Source organism: Natator depressus, chromosome 1, assembly GCF_965152275.1.
Source record: "Natator depressus isolate rNatDep1 chromosome 1, rNatDep2.hap1, whole genome shotgun sequence".
NCBI lineage: Eukaryota > Metazoa > Chordata > Testudines > Cheloniidae > Natator > Natator depressus.
Window position 1 is genome coordinate 6,483,623 of NC_134234.1, and position 21,389 is coordinate 6,505,011.

Consider the following 21,389-nt stretch of genomic DNA (forward strand, 5'->3'; position numbering starts at 1 on the left):
AATGTATTGGGTAGGTCTAAGGAGTTTTGAATGCTCCTTCCTGAAAGGAAAAAGAGCAAGAAACTAGATGATATTTAACAAGACATCATTATTCTCTCAGTGGAATTCTAGAGACTCCCAAGAGCTAAAGGAAGATAAAAAAAAAAAAACAACCCATAGACTTGGATTTACACCACTGATCAGAAGATATGCACTGCCAGACTGGATCAGACCTGCAGTCCTTCTAGCCCAGTACCCAGTAGCCAGGTCCACATGTTTCAGAGGAACATGGAAGAAGCCCTGCAATAGGTAGCTGTGAGATAAACTACTGCTAAGAAAGTTTCCCCCAGGCACCCACTAGTTAGACATATTTTTGTGGTGTAAATCAGGAAGGTTTAGAGCCCTTCCAAGACTTTTTAAAACAATCTTCACCACTGTCATTGGATTTTCTGGTAACCCATATAAACACCCAGGCCCTCTTTGAATTCTGCTAATCTCTTGGCTCCATTGATATCTTGTGGCTCAGAGTTCCACACCCTACTTGAGCACTGTGTGATTTTACAATCATGACATTGACACAGACACCCTTTCTGGCCCTCAACTTCTGAGTGTGGCCCATTGTATCATGACATGTGTGTTAGGATATAGATATTCAGGCCTGTCTGCAAAGGCCTGTACTTTAAGAATTTAGGTGTATTCTTATCACTTGGCTAGTTATAGAGGTATAAAAGAAAGAATCAAAATCACTGTCTGCCAGTGTAAGGGCCTTCTCTCACTGTGACAGTCTGAGGCCCTATTCTTAGGCTAAGGCCTTTGGCTAAGCAGCAGAGGTAGCCATAAGCTAGGAAGCGACCGGTCACATCCTCACATCCCAAACTAGTCACATTGAAATAAGGTGCTATTGGGCTGTTAGGCATTATCAGGACAGGATTGTATTCCTGTCACCTCCAGAGAAAGGGAAGTGCCTAGAAAATGTAAAAGGAAACTTAGTTTGATAGCATCCTGTCTGGCAAGAACTCACTTATCAATAGCTGGGATGTGAAATCTTCATTTCTGTATTGTTTTGTCATTATAGTTCCCACTTTGCTATTGTTTGTCTGTATAACCTCTGTCTGGTTCTGTGATTGTTCCTGTCTGCTGTATAATTAATTTTGCTGGGTGTAAACTAATTAAGGTGGTGGGATATAATTGGTTTCATAATCATGTTACAATATGTTAGGATTGGTTAGTTAAATTTCAGGAAAATGATTGGTTAAGGTATAGCAAAGCAGAACTCAAGTTTTACTATATAGCCTGCAGTCAATCAGGAAGTGGGTGTGGGTGTGGGGAAAATGGGAACAGGGAATGTGGGTAAGGAAATTGGAATCATGTTTTGCTAAAGGAGGAGATGGGAACAGGGAATGGGGGTAAGGAAATTGGAATCATGTTTTGCTAAAGGGGGAGATGGGAACAGGGAATGGGGGTAAGGAAATTGGAATCATGTTTTGCTAAAGGGGGAATTGGGAACAGGGAATGGGGGTAAGGAAATTGGAATCATGTTTGGCTAAGGGCAGGAATGGGAACAAGGACACAGGTGTAAGGCTCTGTGGTGTCAGAGCTGGGAAGGAGGACACTAAGGAAGGAAATTGGAATCATGCTTGCTGAAAGTTCACCCCAATAAACATCGAATTGTTTGCACCTTTGGACTTTGGGTATTGTTGCTCTCTGTTCATGAGAGAAGGACCAGGGAAGTAAGCGGGTGAAGGAAAAAGCCCCCTAACAATGTGTGTACACAAATGGCAAGTGCATGGTGAAAATGGTGATTGTGCTTATCTGTCCTGCTTTTAAGCTATTTATAAACATGTTTCATTGCCTCATTATATATATTTGTTTTATTTTCTCTGCTCCTGAGAGTTCAAATTATGCCACTGCCTCTTTGCAGCACATGGGATAAATTTTCAGGGTCTGGTTCTGAATTCAGTAACATTGACTGCAATGGCATCACACCAGATTTACATGTGTAAATTTGATCGGAAGTGGGCTCTATTAACTTTCCCTTGCCAAATGCTCCCAATGATGCACTCTGACCCCCAAGAATACCTCCAAGAAAAGTTGAAGTGCTTTGCCTGGCCAATGTTGACTGAATCCAGAGATTTTGATTATCCTACAGTCTTCTCTTCATCATTACAGGACCTGCATCCTCTACCCATCCAAGGGTCAGTAGGTATTTGGGAAGTTAACACAGACAGTTTTTTCTGCTGGGCGTGGAGGGGTTGGCGTAAAAAATGGGTGAATAGTGCAAACACTGGGTTGGCACTAATATCCAGTTGAGTGTGCTAGTTACTTCAGCCATGCTTGTGTAAGAGGTGATGGAGGTAAATTACTTAAAAACCACTATTACACTCCCCTTTCCTGCACCTCAGCACTACTCTTTGCTGAAACAGAGACCAGCAGTTCTGTTCTCTCGGGACTTTTTGGAAAGTCTTGCACAGATATTGTAGAGTTATTGTGTGCACGACCCTGAATGTTCACTGAACAAAGAGTTAATAGCACAAACCCATTGCAAACAGTATGTGGAGTACTTCTGAAATACTTTCTACAGCAAAAGCCATTAAGCAGTAAAGTTACCACTGCTCCTTCCTGTAGTGACTCCAACAACTCTGCTGCTGGCTTTCAATATGTGTGCATGTCATGAAATTGTTTTTGTAATATTTTATTACAGTGAAAAGTTTTGTCATAACATTTACACAGCCGTACTTTGACACACACATGTCAACCACAGGTACTGAACCCAGCAGGACCTATTGAGTAGCCAGAGTGCTCAATGCTACATCCGCAGTGTGTTGTAGCCCAGGGCCCAGTCTGAGGGTGGGAGAATGGCCGGAGTTCACCCCATGAGAGGGAAGGGTATGAGTCCTGACATTTGGCACTCAGAAACCAGAGAAGAGGAAGAGATGAACGTAGCCCTGTAACTCGGAGGGGTATCTTCAGGGCAGAAGTGCTAGAACCTTCAGCCAGTCAGGAAACAGAAATATGCCCTATCAGACCTGTTACCAGAGATCAAAGCAGCTCTGAAGTCCTGCATCCACAATCAAGTCAAAGAATAAAATTGTTGAAAATGCATTTTCTGATTAAATTTCCAGGAGAAAATAAACCTGATGTGATTGGGGAACAAGTCACTGATATTCTGTGGGGTCTCCTTTTGCTCAGCCCCTGGCAGGATTGGGTCCAGAGCACATGGCACCTCTAGAAATGGGACCCCTTGAGAAATTGTGACTCGGGGCATTGGGGTTTTAACACTCCCAACTCACTTTGAATGTCAAATTTCTGTGTAGCTTAAATTACTCACTGTGAAACATGGGCAGACGGAGGGGAGGGGTTCCCAAGCTACCTAGCGCTGCCTGCCCTCCAGCCCCATCACTGAGTCACCCCGGCAGCCCAGCTGTGTCCTCTGCCTCTGCACAGAACATCTGCAAATATAAACAGCTTCCAGCCTTTCCCCTCCACTTCACATTTTAAAGACAGTGAAACCTGCCAACGTACCCAATTCCTGCTAGAAGAGGAGCCGCTGACACCAGAGGTCTTCACCCTAAAGGACAAAGAGTCATCGGAGAGGTTGCACGGGCAACAGGCAGTCTCTGTTCAGGCAGGGAGGCAACCGTATTTATGAAGCATGTTTACACAGTCCCTTGGGGGCCACTTGACCATCAGGGAACCTCAGCTGCTTGGCTTCCTGTGCACCAGCTTTAAACCCCGAGAGAACCAACGGCAAAGTGCAGGAGGCGAAATCACAGGGAATGCATGCTCTTGCCACCCAATTGGACTGCAGAACCAGCCCTGCTGCAGGCTCTATTCCTGCAACTGGGACTTATCATCACTGTTAGTCACATGGCTACCTCGAGGGCGGTTGAGTGGTAATGATGATGCTGTCACAGCTGTGATCTTGCTGAAATAAAATAGATTAATAATATTAATATAGGAGCAAATTTCTCCCCAGCAGCCCCTTTCCTGCATTACAAACCCAGGGTGCAGGCCAGAGAAGGGCGATTCCACAAGGCTGCATATATGGAAATTTCCCTCAGATTGTTCCAATAGGGGAGCTCCCTTCCCTTCTCCCTGAGGACTAAAAAGGGGACCCAGGATCCAGGAATCCCCAAAGTTATACCCACATCTCTGTGATCCACTGGGAACTAGGCCCTCCACCCACAATATCTGGGCCTCCCCAACTGCTCTAGGACCCTCTCCAGCTCCCTGCTAGCTCATCGGAATTGTGCTACCAGGGCCAGTCACAATAGCCCACAGAGATCGGGAGAGTGGTTGGTGTAGCTGAAGGGCACAAATCCTCAGCCATAGACTGGTCAGGAGGTTTTGACCTTTCCATACCCAGAGTGCAGCCAGAGACTCCACCAGTGCAAACTTCATTTATTTTATTTCATTTATTTTATTTTATGAAGGAGAAAAATTATTCATTTTCTATGAAAACACACCCCAGAGAATGGATGAAAAGGAAACATTTTAGTTTGGGTAATACTCTTTTTATGTGTGAGGGCAAGGCAGGATGGGGACCTCTCGGTTTTCCAGCCCAGCTCTAGCTTGAACCGTGAGCCTCTGTCCCCGTCCTACAGGATCACACCCCTACGTGGCAGCACTAGCCCCGATTAGCTTGTCACAATGCTATTCCCATGTAGTAAGTGTTTTATGAATACAGGACATAGACACTCAGAGAGAGAGACCAATAGACTACTTTCATGTGTGAAATGATGTTCCATTTCCATGAATACTCATGCATTTGACTTTGAAATCCACTTCCTGCAAACCCTCATCATGCCTGAATGACAGATCTGGGGTCACTATATACTAGAGATCGAGAGTTCAGGGAATTAACAAATTCTATACTAATCCCAATGCCCTTTACCACTCCGGATGCAGGCTACAGACTGACAGAACAGCACCTGAGGAGAACCAGTCAGCTATTAACCCAGGGATAGAGGAGCTACTAGACTTAATTTACTGACAAATGATTGAATATGGGCTGAGATGCTGCAATCGTTTCAGGTTCTGAACAAATCCTGATGACAGACACTACATTTTAAGTCCCACTCTAACCTAACCTATTTCCTAATATCCAACCTAGGTCTCCCCCATGGCAACTTGAACTGTTGGGTCATCCTTCAGGATGCATTATTAAGGATCTACAACCTATCCTGAAGGATGACCCAACACTCTCACAAATCTTGGGAGACAGGCCAGTCCTTGCCTACAGACAGCCCCCCAACCTGAAGCAAATACTCACCAACAACCACATACCACACAACAGAACCACTAACCCAGGAACCTATCCTTGCAACAAAGCCCGTTGCCAACTGTGCCCACATATCTATTCAGGGGACACCATCACAGGGCCTAATAACATCAGCCACACTATCAGAAGCTCGTTCACCTGCACATCCACCAATGTAATATATGCCATCATGTGCCAGCAATGCCCCTCTGCCATGTACATTGGTCAAACTGGACAGTCTCTACGTAAAAGAATAAATGGACACAAATCAGATGTCAAGAATTATAACATTCATAAACCAGTCGGAGAACACTTCAATCTCTCTGGTCACGCAATCACAGACATGAAGGTCGCTATCTTACAACAAAAAAACTTCAAATCCAGACTCCAGGGAGAAACTGCTGAATTGGAATTCATTTGCAAATTGGATACTATTAATTTAGGCTTAAATAGAGACTGGGAGTGGCTAAGTCATTATGCAAGGAAGCCTATTTCCCCTTGTTTTTTCCTACCTCCCCCCCCGCCTCAGACGTTCTGGTTAAACTTGGATTTATGCTGGAAATGGCCCACCTTGATTATCATGCACATTGTAGGGAGAGTGGTCACTTTGGATAAGCTATTACCAGCAGGAGAGTGAGTTTGTGTGTGTGTGTTTTTTGGGAAGGGGGGGGTGAGAAAACCTGTATTTGTGCTGGAAATGGCCCACCTTGATTATCATACACATTGTGAAGAGAGTGGTCACTTTGGATGGGCTATTACCAGCAGGAGAGTGAGTTTGTGTGTGGGGGGGGCGGAGGGTGAGAAAACCTGGATTTGTGCTGGAAATGGCCCAACTTGATGATCACTTTAGATAAGCTATTACCAGCAGGAGAGTGGGGAGGGAGGAGGTATTGTTTCATGGTCTCTGTGTATATAATGTCTTCTGCAGTTTCCACAGTATGCATCCGATGAAGTGAGCTGTAGCTCACGAAAGCTCATGCTCAAATAAATTGGTTAGTCTCTAAGGTGCCACAAGTACTCCTTTTCTTTTTGATCAGAAACAGTCAGCATGGATTCACCAAGGGCAAGTCATGCCTGACTCATCTAATTGTCTTCTATGACGAGATAACTGGTTCTGTGGATGAAGGGAAAGCAGCGGACGTGTTGTTCCTTGATTTTAGCAAATCTTTTGACACTGTCTCCCACAGTATTCTTGTCAGCAAGTTAAAGAAGTATGGGCTGGATGAATGCACCATAAGGTGGGTAGAAAGTTGGCTAGATTGTCGGGCTCATAGAACCGTAGACTCATAGAATACCAGGGTTGGAAGGGACCTCAGGAGGTCATCTAGTCCAACCCCCTGCTCAAAGCAGGACCGATCCCCAGTTAAATCATCCCAGCCTGGGCTTTGTCAAGCCTGACCTTAAAAACTTCTAAGGAAGGGGATTCCACCACCTCCCTAGGTAAGGCATTCCAGTGTTTCACCACCCTCCTAGTGAAAAAGTTTTTCCTAATATCCAACCTAAATCTCCCCCACTGCAACTTGAGACCATTACTCCTTGTTCTGTCACCAGCTACCACTGAGAACAGTCTAGAGCCATCCTCTTTGGAACCCCCTTTCAGGTAGTTGAAAGCAGCTATCAAATCCCCCCTCATTCTTCTCTTCCGTAGACTAAACATCCCCAGTTCCCTCAGCCTCTCCTCAGAAGTCATGTGTTCCAGTCCCCTAGTCATTTTTGTTGCCCTCTGCTGGGCTCTTTCCAATTTTTCCACATCCTTCTTGTAGTGTGGGGCCCAAAACTGGACACAGTACTCCAGATGAGGCCTCACCAATGTCGAAGAGGGGAACGATCACGTCCCTCGATCTGCTGGCAATGCCCCTACTTATACATCCCAAAATGCCATTGGCCTTCTTGGCAACAAGGGTACACTGTTGACTCATATCCAGCTTCTCGTCCACTGTAACCCCCAGCTCCTTTTCCACAGAACTGCTGCCGAGCCATTTGGTCCCTAGTCTGTAGTGGTACATGGGATTCTTCTGTCCTAAGTGCAGGACTCTGCACTTGTCCTTGTTGAACCTCATCAGATTTCCTTTGGCCCAATCCTCTAATTTGTCTAGGGCCCTCTGTATCCTATCCCTACCCTCCAGCGTATCTACCACTCCTCCCAGTTTAGTGTCGTCTGCAAACTTGCTGAGGGTGCAATCCACACCATCCTCCGGATCATTTATGAAGATATTGAACAAAAACGGCCCCAGGACCGCCCCTTGGGGCACTCCGCTTGATACCAGCTGCCAACTAGACATCGAGCCATTGATCACTACCCATTGAGCTGCTCAGTCAGGGCGGGTAGCTGAGGAAGGAGGTCGCCCACTGGAGGCTCCAGCCCAGGAGCAGTGGCGACTCGTACAGGAGGGAGCCGAGGGGCCAAGAAGTGTGACCAGAGACTGGCAGCTGTGGGAACTCCAGGGAGCGCTGGGGGCTGAGAAACCTAAAGACCCTGATGCCACAGGGACTGCTAAGTTTGGAGAACTGGTGGGACGTGACCCAGGAAAGGGAAGGGAGTGGTATCTCCTACCACTCTGAGGGCAGCGTGTTGCGGTAGGATTCCTGCTGACCTGGGACTGATCACGCCGTCAATGACAGGGCCCTGGGTTGGAGCCAGTGAAAGTGGGTGGGCCCAGGCTCCCCTACCGGGCTCTAACCACCCCACCCTTTTTTGTGATGACGTAGTTCACCGACCCCTCTCTTACCTCAAAGGAGATAGATGAACTCCAGCCGCAGGGCCGCACTATCCTACGAGGGGAAGAGGACTTAGAGGGACTCTGGACCTCAGGCCACACTGCTTTAGGTGCGTACTATAGAGACTCCGGCTGCTAGGCCACGCTATCCCACCAGGGGAAGACAGTTTTGGGAGACTCTGGCCATTGGGCCATGCTGCTTTAGGAGTGCACTATAGGGACTCCGGCCACTAGGCTTCGCTATCCCACCATGGCAAGAAGATTTAGAGGGACTCTGGCCATTGGGCCAAACAGCCCTGACTACAGGAGAGGTTGTAGAACGAGGGTAAAAGCCGGGAGGTGGGGTTAACCTCGCCCCACCCCTGGAATCAGAGGAGTTGACAAGGTACAAAACCCGCCACAGGGTGTAACGTCACAATAATTTTCCAATTTTTCAAAAAAATCTTGAGAGAACAGAATGGCTGGTCCGTGTTTCAGCAAAGTCTAGAGCTGTGGTTCAATAAAGAGGTGTGTGATGCATGGCTAGAAAGGGTTGAACATCCTGCAAAATAAATAACCCACAGAAGACATGTGGGGAGATAAGGTTTGTGTTTTTGTATATTTACATTTGTATAAGTAGCATGGAAAATGTAATCAACAGCCCCTGTCAGTGCTGTATTCTGATAATTCAGAGGTCAAAAGAACATCCTAGCATGTAAATGAATTGTAAACACGGGATATCTCAGTATTCATCTCTCTTTGAAATGTACTGTGAATGGTGGAGAACAAGCAAATTACCTTATGTTAATTTGTATAGCTAAGTAATGGTGATGGACCTCCTTCAAAGTCATCCTAATGACCTTTTGTTCCCTGAGGAATTCCAAATTGTCAAAAGACATCAAATTGTATAAAAGATCCTTGGGTCCTGATTCTGTCATCTCAGATCTGCTTAGACTTCATCAGGGGAAGTTTGAGTTGCAAGACTGAGGTCCCAGGTATGCTTGTACATCCTGAATATGAGATTTGGACATTAAACTATGACCTATGAACTGAATTATAAAGGAACTCTTTGCAGCTATGAAGCTCACCATCTCTGTGATGAAACTGCACCTCAGTGAACTGAACTCATGTCTGGATGTATAGTGATATTTTAACCGTACTCTCTCTCTCTCTCTTGTTTTTAATACATTTTAGTTTAGTTAATGAGTGTCTGTCTGGTATCTCCGAAGTAAATCTGGCATTAGATAGGGCTCAGACAAATGATCCTCTAGAACAAATTAAAGTTGGTGATCAGGTTAAAGCCCTAACTGAGGAAGGAAAGGCTACAGTCTTGGTGAGTGATGAACTGTTGGCTAGTAAAGCCTGGAAAAGTAAGCCTGTCCCAGGTAAAAGTGATGTGCTTAAAGGAGCTCATGTAATAAGACACTATTTGTGGAAAACAGCAATTTATCCGTTAAGGGAGGGGAAGGCAAAAAAAGTTTAGAAGAGCATAAGCAGCCTTCTGAGCTGATGGCTTTGTCTAATCAGCAATTTAGGAAGGCAAGGTTAGTGGAACAAGAGTATCCCTATATCTTACCTGTTACCAGTGTGGAGAATTGTGACAGTGAAGGAAATGTTCCTGTCTGTTAGGCGTAATGACTTGACCATGAAGGGAGCTACCCCAATCTCCAAGCAATTGTCCCTGAACAGCCCTGTGTGCTGTGAGAAGGGGAATGAGATCCCAAGCTGCTTGTCTCTTAAAGGGGAATGTTTCTCCAGGTCGAGGTCCTTTCAGCTGAGAGAGACCCCCCTCATTTGGGACCATTTAAGCAGAGTTCTGCTCACCTTTTGTTCATACAATAAAGAAAATAACATTGATAACAACATTTCACTAACCCTGCATTCAGTACGACAGTGATTTGTAACCCAACAGCAGCCAAAGTAGATCACTTTGAGCAATACTGCACTGTCAGCTGGATATCTATGCAGACTAGGTATGTTCATGTAAATACCATTTGCTTCTGAAGTCTCTACCACTCCCAGCTAGCCATCGGGGGGCCGGGGGGGACTCATTCAGACCCTCCTTAAAAAGGCTTATGCACCAAACAATATGCCAGGGTCACATGCCTAGAAGGGGACGGGGCTCATTTACCCAGGTGGTCGCTTCCAGGCTTATGTCCCTATCGGTCACATTTGCCCATTTTGCATCACACTGGGAGCTCATATGGAGTTGCTTGCCAACTGTGACCCTGCTCTGTGCCCTGGATGATGGATTTGCCCTCCATAGATTCAGGAGAAAGCATGACTCAGCGTTATCATCTGGAAAAGGAATTGTTCTTGGGCTCCTGTTTAATGATCTCACAGGAGTTCAATTCCCTGAGTTTCTGGTAATCTCAGCATGCTCAGCTGCCAGCTGCCCCCTCTCCAACCACTAGCCCCAAAGAGGAAGGATGGTTCAGGGCTTAAAGTGATATCCTGGGACTCAGAAGAACTGGCTTCAGGTCCAGCCTCTTCCACTGACTTCTTCTGTGGCCTTGGGCAACTCACTTAGTCCCTCTGTGCCTCAAAAAATATGTTTTTTTTAATATGGCTCAATGTAAAGGTGTGCATCTGGGAACAAGGGACGCAGGCCATCCTTACTGGATGGGGGACCCGATCCTGGGAAGCAGTGACTCTGAGAAAGACTTGCACGTCATAGTGGATAATTATCTGAAAATGAGCTCTTAGTGGTGTGCAATGGCTGAAAAAGCCCGTGAAATCCAGGATGTACAACCAGGGGAATCTCGAGTCGGAGCAGAGAGGATATTTTACCTTGGTATTTGGCATGGGTGGGAGCACTGCTGGGATATTGCGTCCTGTTCTATTGTTTACAGTTCAAGGAAGACATGGATAAATTGGAGGGGGGTCAGAGAACAGCTAAGAGAATGATTAAAGGATTAGAAAACCTGCCTTAGAGTGATACACTGAAGAAGCTCAATCTGTTTAGCTTAACGGAAAGGGGTGTTAATGTTAAGGGGTGACTTGACCAAAGTCTGTAAGAGCCTGCGTGAGGAACAAACATTTAACAATGGGCTCTTCAGTCTAGCAGAGACATTTATAACATGATCCAATGGCTGGCAGATGAATCAGACACATTCGGAAAGGAACTAAAGTGTTTTTTTTTTCTTTTTTTTTTAAGAATAAGGGTAATTAACCATAAAAACAATGACCAAGGACTGTGGCTGATTCTCCATCACGGACAATTGTTGAATCAAGGCAGTATGTTGCTCCAACAGCTCTCCTCTAGGAGTTATTTCGAGGGAGGTCTCTGGCCTCTGCTATACAGAGGTTCAGACTAAGGGATCACAATGGTGCCTTCCAGCCTTGGAATCTGCCTCGTGGTGTTAACAACATTGCCCTTCAGCATGGGGTGTTGCACTGATAAATATGTTACAAATCGAGAGGTACTCAGATGCTACAATAATTTGGGCCATAGATAAGTGCCTCATCTACCCCCCAGCCCGATCCTCCTCTTTAACTCAGGAGCCCCCAGTGACATCCTTGCTGGGGTCTGCATTGGTTCAGGGTTGCTGCATCCCCTGCTTCTTACTTTCCCCTTACACCCTACCCCCCTGTTCCTCCCCTTATCCTGAGGCCCTTCCCCCGTTCCTCCTCTTCACCTCAAGCCCCTGGCCCCAGCCTGGCCGGAGCCGGGTTGTGGTAAGAATTGGCCAGGGAGCCCAGGCCATTGTTGGGAGCCCTGGACTCCCCACCTTTAATTTGTGGTGTGTCCTGGTGGGTGGGAACATAGGCTGGGGGCTGTTCTTAGGTTCTTAGGCCCAAGGAAGGTGAATCATAGAATCATAGAATCATAGAATATCAGGGTTGGAAGGAACCTCAGGAGGTCATCTAGTCCAACCCCCTGCTCAAAGCAGGACCAATCCCCAATTAAATCATCCCAGCCAGGGCTTTGTCAAGCCTGACCTTAAAAACTTCTAAGGAAGGAGATTCTACCACCTCCCTAGGTAACACATTCCAGTGTTTCACCACCCTCCTAGTGAAAACGTTTTTCCTAATATCCAACCTAAACCTCCCCCACTGCAACTTGAGACCATTACTCCTTGTCCTGTCATCTTCTACCACTGAGAATAGTCTAGAACCATCCTCTTTGGAACCACCTCTCAGGTAGTTGAAAGCAGTTATCAAATCCCTCTCATTCTTCTCTTCTGCAGACTAAACAATCCTCGTTCCCTCAGCCTCAGTCTCATCAGGGCTCTCTGGACATCTCTTACCACGGCAAGGCTCCAGCTTCCAGCCTGGGCAGGGTCAGGGCCATGGGGGAAGTGGAGGAGCAGAGGGTGGTGCCTCAGAGGGAAGAAGAGCAGCAGGGGTGGTGCTGAGCTGGGATAGGAACTAGCCAGGTCTCTGTGTGGGAGCTGACGTCATTGTCACATCTTTCCATTACTGGGACAGAACAAAGGGAGGGTAGGGGAGAGAATATGGGCCAGAGTCTCTTTCCAGGATTCAGGTGTGTCAGACGTCCACTCACACACGCAACTCTGCTCTGCCTCAGTGGGGAGTGGGCTCAGCGAGTGTGCGGTGTGCAGAACCAGCAATAAGGAGGGAGGGGGCTGCCTGAATGGCCTCTCCCAGGGCTCCTGCATTAATCATGTTTCTGACATGCTTTAGTCACAAGCACCTGGCTGAGGGCGTGGGGGAAGGGTGGGTGTTCGTGCCCCTTGAATAGCCCCTGTCCACAGCTGCTGTAGCCCTCATGGATCATGCAGCTCCCAGAGCTCTCAGGGAGAAGCAGGACCGAGACTGCAGAACAGCTCTTCAGCTTTTTTCATGGCCCCTGGATGTTTAACCAGAGATGGGACAATGACAGGCCAGATGTAATGGGAAACAACATTCACATCCCTTCTCTTTATTGACGGTATCAACAGGAATTCTGAGGTCAGAGCAGCCAAGGATACAGCTCTTTATGGGCCAACATCCACCAGTACCCTGGCTCTCCAGAAACACAATAACTTTATTAATCTCACTGCTTCCCTTGGCCTCCTTCCCCCTTTGCACTGTCCTCCCTCACCAGTGGATGGGAACACCCCTCTCCCATTGCGCCAGGGCTTAGACCTCATCTGTCACCATGGCTCCATGTCTAGTTGGCAGCCGGTGTCAAGTGGAGTGCCCCAGGGGTCGGTCCTGGGGCCGGTTTTGTTCAATATCTTCATAAATGATCTGGAGGATGGTGTGGATTGCACTCTCAGCAAATTTGCAGATGATACTAAACTGGGAGGAGTGGTAGATACGCTGGAGGGGAGGGATAGGATACAGAAGGACCTAGACAAATTGGAGGATTGGGCCAAAAGAAATCTGATGAGGTTCAATAAGGATAAGTGCAGGGTCCTGCACTTAGGATGGAAGAATCCAATGCACCGCTACAGACTAGGGACCGAATGGCTAGGCAGCAGTTCTGCGGAAAAGGACCTAGGGGTGACAGTGGACGAGAAGCTGGATATGAGTCAACAGTGTGCCCTTGTTGCCAAGAAGGCCAATGGCATTTTGGGATGTATAAGTAGGGGCATAGCCAGCAGATCGAGGGACGTGATCGTTCCCCTCTATTCGACACTGGTGAGGCCTCATCTGGAGTACTGTGTCCAGTTTTGGGCCCCACACTACAAGAAGGATGTGGATAAATTGGAGAGAGTCCAGCGAAGGGCAACAAAAATGATTAGGGGTCTAGAGCACATGACTTATGAGGAGAGGCTGAGGGAGCTGGGATTGTTTAGTCTGCAGAAGAGAAGAATGAGGGGGGATTTGATAGCTGCTTTCAACTACCTGAAAGGGGGTTCCAAAGAGGATGGCTCTAGACTGTTCTCAATGGTAGCAGATGACAGAACGAGGAGTAATGGTCTCAAGTTGCAATGGGGGAGGTTTAGATTGGATATTAGGAAAAACTTTTTCACTAAGAGGGTGGTGAAACACTGGAATGCGTTACCTAGGGAGGTGGTAGAATCTCCTTCCTTAGAGGTTTTTAAGGTCAGGCTTGACAAAGCCCTGGCTGGGATGATTTAACTGGGAATTGGTCCTGCTTCGAGCAGGGGGTTGGACTAGATGACCTTCTGGGGTCCCTTCCAACCCTGATATTCTATGATTCTATGATTCTATGATTCTATGAACCTCTCTATAGAGTCGAGATAAGTAGCTCATATCATCCCAGATGGAATAGGTGGCCAATGCTTTTTGTCTCCCATGTCACCAGTGCTGTAGCCAGGGGATGAAGTGACCAGTTACTTGAAGAAGACCCTGATTATCCTTCCACGAAGGTGTTTGCTTTTCACGCTGTACACGATTGGGTTCATCAGGGGTGGGACCAGTAGGTAGACATATCCCAGGACAATCTGAAGCGAGTGAGAAGAGCTATTCCCGAATCTGTGTATCACCGGCAAGCCGAGCATTGGTGTGTAGAAGAGCAGGACAGCGCAGAGGTGGGAGACACAGGTGTTCAGGGCCCTGAGGGACTCCACGTGTGATGTGATGCTCAACACTGTTCTGAGGATCCTCACATAAGAGAGGAAGATGAGCAGCGAGTCTAACCCCACTGTCAAGAGTGCAATAGACAAGCCATAGATGCTGTTGACTCTGATATCTGAACAAGCTAACTTCATGACCTCTTGGTGCACACAGAAGGAATGGGAGAGGACATTAGCTCGACAGTATTGGAACCGTTTCAGGAGAAAGGGGAGTGGGAATATTAGGGCCACTGCCCTTAGCACAAACAACTGTCCCATCTTGGCTATTCTTGGCAGGTTTAAGATGGAAGCATATCTTAGGGGGTTGCAGATTGCGACAAAGCGGTCAAAGGCCATCAACAAGAGCATGGACGATTCAATGTATGAAAGCGAGTGGATGAAGAACAGCTGAGAAAAGCAGGCATCGAGGCTGATCTCCCTTGAGTTAAACAAGAATAGGCCCAGTATCGTTGGCATGGTGGCTACTAATAAGCCAAGGTCTGTGATGGCCAGCATGGAAAGGAAAATGTACATGGGCTCATGGAGGCTTGGATCTGTTTTTATAATGAACAGAATGACCGAATTTCCTACTATCGAAATAACATACACTAAGCAGAAGGGGATAGAGATCCAGAGATGGACGTCTTCCTGCCCAGGTATCCCAGTGAGAAGGAAAACTGCAGAGTTGGATTTGGTGTCATTGAGAGCTGACATCATAGACTGGGCAGGTCCGAGGAGTTTTCAACTTTCCTTCCTGAAAGGAGAAAGTACAGGAGACCAGAAGATATTTAATGAGACACCTTTCTGCTCTGAGTGCAAATCTAGAGATTCCCAGGAGCTCAAGGAAGATCAGCAAAAACATAGTATTGGGAAGATAGGCATTGTAAGACTGGATCATACCTGTAGCCCATCTAGCTCAGTATCCAGTATCCAGTTCCAGATGCTGGAGAGGAAGGTGGAAGAAGCCCTGCAATAGGGAGCTATGAGATAACCGGCTTCCAGAGAAAGTTTCCCCCTGACACCCACAAGTTAGACATATTTTGTGGTGTAAATCAGGAAGGTTTAGATCCCTTCCAAATCTTTTTTTAAAACAATCCTCACTACTGTAATCGGATTTTCTGGTAACCCATATAAACATCCTGTCCCTCTTTGAATCCTGCTAACCTCTTGGCCCCATTGATATCTTGTTGGGAGTCTCGCAGCCTACTTGAGCACTGTATGATTTTACAGTTGTGACCTTCACACAGACACTATTTCTGGCCCTCCACTTCTGAGTGTGGCCCATTGTATCATGACCTGTATAAACACCTGGCAAGTGCACTGAAAATGGCTACTGTATTTATCTGTCCTGCTTTTAAGTTATTTATAAACATGTTCCATTTCCTCATTGTAGATATATATTCATTTTCTCCACTATTGAGACTCCAAATCATGCAGGGTTTCAGTGCATATTTGGCAAGTTACCAGCTAACACTGACAGTTACTTTAGCTGGGTGGGGAAAGGGGCTGGCATCAGAGATGGCTGAATATGAAAACACTAGATTTGCGCTAATATCCAGTTGAGTGTGCAACTTATTTCAGCTATGCTTATGTGACAGGTGATGTGCATAAATGTTATATAACCACTCTTACACTCCCCTTTCTTTGTAGTGCAGTGGGCTAGCTTGCCTTTATCATATTCACTGCTTTGCATGATATGCTACTTTGCATTACATTCAGCATTGATGAAAGAAACCAATAGGCCTGTATCCTGTAAGTCATTAGCCTCAGAAAGTTATCATAAGGCTTAAGGCCTATGAAATTTGAACAGATAATCTTTGCACAAATAAACAGCCCAACTAGTTGGAAAACCCCAAGTATTTTGGGAGCTGAAAATAGAATTTAAGGGGAACGTCTGACCACAGGTGCATATGTACATGATTTCAACCACAGAAGTGTCCTGGAAACAAATTGACGTATGTAACAGATATATGAGATCCATCTAAGACTACATCTTTTCTCACAAGTTTCTTATTTTCTTATGGGTTTAATTATTTGTTTTATGATAATAAGTTTATATTAGACTATATTTTGGTTGTAACACAAGTGACCTACTGGCCACATCCTGTGCGTTGTTCTAAGTCAAGGTTAGCGTACATATATTTTGGATCTTTCACTTAGATAGATGGTAATGAGCTAAAGCATAAGACCCGTATATGGTTGTGACCTTTAACACAGAGGATGCATTGAAGTTGGTTGGCATAGGGACTTTCCTAAGTTCATACCCTTTTAAACTTAATGGGTACACCACAACTTGGAAAGAACTGAAATAACCAGTTAGGACAGAAATAACAAATGTGATACCCAACCACAAAAAGGCTATGGTAAAGAATAGACATATATGATAATAAGTTGAGATTATTGATATATTAACCTATAGGAAGAAGACACTCCAACATTAATAAAGTGAGGAAACACAAATAAGGTAAAGGGGGAAAATCTCCTACTGAATATGCATCAAACATAACAGCATCAGCATAACTTATTATAAAGTGGCACCACAGGCTAGGGGTGATAGGAGAAAGAGATGTAGTCCTTGGGAGGTGCCAGAATGATGGCCACTGGTGATGATGGGGAACATGATGGTGAGAAGGAAGATAATGACTAACACTTCAGGTTGTCCTACAAGAGATTGTGTGAGTATTGGGATGTGCAGATGTACATTATTTAGTATCTCTATCTACCTTACTGAGTTGGGGTGTTCGTGGTTGTGCTAAATTTATATTTATATTTATATTTAATAAACAATATTTGAAAATATAAAGGAGTTCCTATAGTATGAGTGTGCAACTGTGGATATCATGGTTCCCAACTATATAATAATTTAAATAAACTGGGCCTGATCTTGGGACAAGAACCCTTCAACCTTCAAATTAACTACTGGGGATTCTTAAGTAATCAATATAATTAATAAACAATCTAAAGATTGGGGAACAGATTGGCACCCCAAATGGGACCCTGAGAGGCACAAGGGAACAACCTCCCTGCCGGGAAAGGAAACTCTAAGTTGAAGTTGAAATCCAATGACCTCTCAGTCAGAATTTGATGCCAGCCAGAAACACTGCACAACTCCCCAGGGACTTCCTCTGTTTCCTCAGCTGTTTCCTTTCTGTTTCTTTGCCTACAGTACACTACTTGTACTTTTCCTAACTGATGAATTCTGCAATAGAGGCAGGAATATGTCCCTAGGGGAAACAGTAGACATAGACACAAAGGAGAGCACAAGGTTTTGACCATCAGACTAACTTGGCATACCTTGTGGGTGACCACCTGTGTCCCATCATTAGGAATCCTTGGATACTGTAATTGTGTAAGGACCCCTTGTCAAGGTTCCTTCCCCACTCTGAACTTTAGGGTACAGATGTGGGGACCTGCATGAAAGACAAGGTAAGCTTATTCTTACCACCTTAGGTTAAAAGCTTCCCCAAGGTACAAGCTTTGCCTTGTCCTTCAACCGTATGCTGCCACCACCAAACTTTTTAAATAAAGAACAGGGAAAGAGCCCACTTGGAGACGTCTTTCCCCAAAATATCCCCCCAAGCCCTACACACCCTTTCCTGGGGAAGGCTTGATAATAATATCCTCACCAATTTGTACAGGTGAACACAGACCCAAACCCTTGGATCTTAAGAACAATGAAAAATCAACCAGGTTCTTAAAAGAAGAAGTTTAATTAAAGAAAAGGTAAAAGAATCACCTCTGTAAAATCAGGATGGTAAATACCTTACAGGGTAATCAAATTCAAAACATAGAGAATCCCTCTAGGCAAAACCGTAAGTTACAAAAAGACACAAAAACAGGACTATACATTCCCTCCAGCACAGCTTATTTTACCAGCCATTAAACAAAAGGAAATCTAAAGCATTTCTAGCTAGATTACTCACTAACTTTACAGGAGTTGTGAGGCTGCATTCCTGATCTGTTCCCGCAAAAGCATCACACAGACAGACAAACCCTTTGCCCCCCCACTCCAGCTTTGAAAGTATCTTGTCCACTCATTGGTCATTTTGGGTCAGGTGCCAGGGAGGTTACCTTAGCTCCTTAACCCTTTACAGGTGAAAGGGTTTTGCCTCTGGCCAGGAGGGATTTTATATCACTGAATACAGAAAGCTGGTTACCCTTCCCTTTATTTTTATGACACACCTCATTGCACTCCAAGGGCATACTCATTGGGTATTATCGACTAGTCTCTGCAGTTAGAATCTTGCAAGGAGATTCCTTTATACACGTGTTAAGGAGGCTTTTTAAGTTGAATTGTGATAATATTACGGTACCAGAAGAACTTAAAATGGCAATTGCAGACTGCCCAGTTACCCACATTCCATGGTGGCCGGGTAGTTGATTAAAGTATGTTTTAATTGTTAACAAGAGGCCACAGTAACTCAGAACTTGAATGGTTCTAGCTATCTTATTTCAGTCTCCTCAGTTCTCTTGGGCTGCACCCAAATCCATCTCCTACCTTGCTGCTCAGTAGGTCCCAACTTGATAATAACCTCTCGATCAGCTAAGAGCACATTAGCCATCTAGGCAAGAGAGAAAGAGAACAGAGCCCACCCTCCCCTCCCCTGTTTCCCCTTCCAATTTGTTTAAGTAATTGTTGAAACTGGCATAGTGCGAAGTGTTAATTAGACTAGTTAGTAGAATTTATTTCAGCTCATTAGGAGTAGGAGTTGAAGGAGAATGGAGTAGTTACCCGAGATTTCTGGTAACCAGTTGTGGTTGACCAAAATGCAGCATAAAATACAGCTGTAGAGCTACTGTGGTTTAACTATTGGGAAGTTTATGCCATAGCTATTTTGGATTAAGCCAGTATGGCTCACCTTAGTTTAATCGCAGGCTGCTGGAAAACAAGCACGAAGGGAAGCAACAGCTGAAGAAAAGCCATTGCTCAGTGAGCACTTCAGGGAGGTTCAGAGACCACACAGAAGCCTCAAGTTGGGAAGAGCCTATTTCTGGGCTCCAACCAGGTTACACGGCTTGTTTTTGCCAGAGCTGAGAGTGTGTCCAGAGGTGGGGAGAAGCTCTTCAGACTGACAGGCACAGACACTGTTTGGGAAGTCTGAAGGCCCTCGGCCTGCCTGGGTCCCCATCAGAATGGGAGGGTTTGGGGTCAGAAATGTGTACAGACTTTTGTTGGAAAATCTTTTTATTCTCCCATGTTACACTTTATTCCTACTCTTCAGATTAAACAGTATTTTGGCTCTCAAAGGCTGGCTGGTCACTCGTCCCACCACTAGTCACAGGCTTCCAGAGGAAAGAACCACAGGTGCCAAACCCACTCGCAAGCACAGTCGACCCGCAGTGTCCTGTAGCCCAGGGCCCAGTCTGAGGGTGGGAGGATCGTGGGATTCCACCCCAATAAAAGGCAGGGTATGAGGCCTGACCTCTGGCACTCAGAGAACAGCAAGGGGGGCAGAGACGCCGGTCGCCCTCTAACTCGGAGGGGTATCTACAGGGTAGAGATTCTAGAGCCCTCACCCAATCAGGAAACAAAAATATGCCCTATTGGACCTTTTTCCACAGAGCAACACAGCTCTGAAATCCTGCATTCACAGATGAGCCAGAGCATAACAAAATTGAAAATGCATTTGCTGATTAAATTTCCAGCAGCAAAAAAACCTGCGGTGATTTGGGAATGAGTCTCTGATATTCTATGGGGTGTCCTCTCGCTCAGCCCCTGGCAGAATCTGTCCTAGGTCACACGGCACCTCTAGAAATGGGACCCCTTGAGAAATCCAGACTAGGGGCATTGTGGTTTTAACACTCCAAGCTCACTTTGATTGTCAGATTTCTGAGTAGCTTGAATATCCCAAGGTGGAGTAAAGGTAGATGTAGGGGAGGGGTTCCCAAGCCACCTAGTGCTCCCTGCCCTACAGCATCATCACTGAATCACCCCTACAGCCCAGCTGAGTCCTCTGTTGCACTACAGAACGTCTGCAAATGGAAACAGCTTCCAGCCTTTACCCTTCACTTCACATTTTAAATATAGTGAAACCACATTTTAAATAACATACCCAGTTCCTGCTAGAAGGGGAGCCGCTGACATTAGAGGTCTTCACCCTAAAGGACAAGGAGTCATCGGAGAGGTTGCATGGGCAGCAGGCAGTCTCTGTTCAGACAGGGAGGCAGGTGTCTTTATGAAGCATGCCAGCACATTCCCTTTGAGGGTCACTTGACCACAAGGGAACCTCAGCCGCTTGGTTTTTGTGCACCAGCTTTAACCCTCATCACAGCCAATGGCCAACTACAAGAGGCAAAATCACAGGGGACGTGTGGTGATACTCCCAACTAGACTTCAGTGCCAGCCCTGATGCAGGCTGTACTCCTGGAATCCAGGCTTGTCATCACTGTTCGTATGATTCTGATTAGTCACATGGCTACCTTGAGGGTGGCCGAATGGTAACGATAATGCTGTCACAGCTGTGATCTTGCTGAAATAAAATAGAATAAATAAATTAATTGTGACAGGTTGGATCACAGAAACCCCGTTGGGGCTGCCAACTGATGTGCCAATACTTCTTCTGCCCCTGCTTTCCCTGCTAGCTTGGGACTCCAGAGCCCTGCCTGGTTGTGCCAGACACGCTTGCCAGCCACAAACACAAGCCCAGGTCTGAGCCCTGTCCCACAAACTGCAAGCTCAACTGAAAGCAGCTTAAGAAGTGTTCCTGTCTTTAACACTCAGATGCCCAACTCCCAGTGGGGTCCAAATCCCAAATAAATCTGTTTTACCCTGTATAAAGCTTATTGTTCACCCTCTATAACACTGATAGAGAGATATGCATAGCTGTTTCCGCGCCCCCCTCCCGTATTAATACATTCTCTGGATTAAATAATAGGTAAAAAGTTATTTTATTAAATACAGAAAGTCGGATTTAAGTGGTTCCAAGTAATAGCAGGCAGAACAAAGTGAATTACCAAGCAAAATAAAATAAAACATGCAAGTCT

General features: G+C 45.8%; 1 protein-coding gene across 1 annotated transcript; it reads right to left on the reverse strand.

Annotated features, from left to right (window-relative positions):
- Nucleotides 1–14,183: 14,183 nt before the first annotated feature.
- LOC141980536 (olfactory receptor 51G2-like) lies at nucleotides 14,184–16,797 on the reverse strand. The gene is made up of 2 exons (XM_074941846.1): nucleotides 16,757–16,797; nucleotides 14,184–15,159 (listed from the first exon to the last, which is right to left on the reverse strand). Exon 2 carries the CDS (start codon nucleotides 15,120–15,122, stop codon nucleotides 14,184–14,186), a length of 939 nt encoding a protein of 312 aa, XP_074797947.1. The 5' UTR covers nucleotides 15,123–15,159; nucleotides 16,757–16,797.
- Between the last annotated feature and the right edge of the window lie 4,592 nt (nucleotides 16,798–21,389).

What these genes read in the sequence shown, in the direction of transcription:
- LOC141980536 (XM_074941846.1), bottom strand. Translation starts at nt 15,122, where the DNA reads ATGATGTCAGCTCTCAATGACACCAAATCCAACTCTGCAGTTTTCCTT.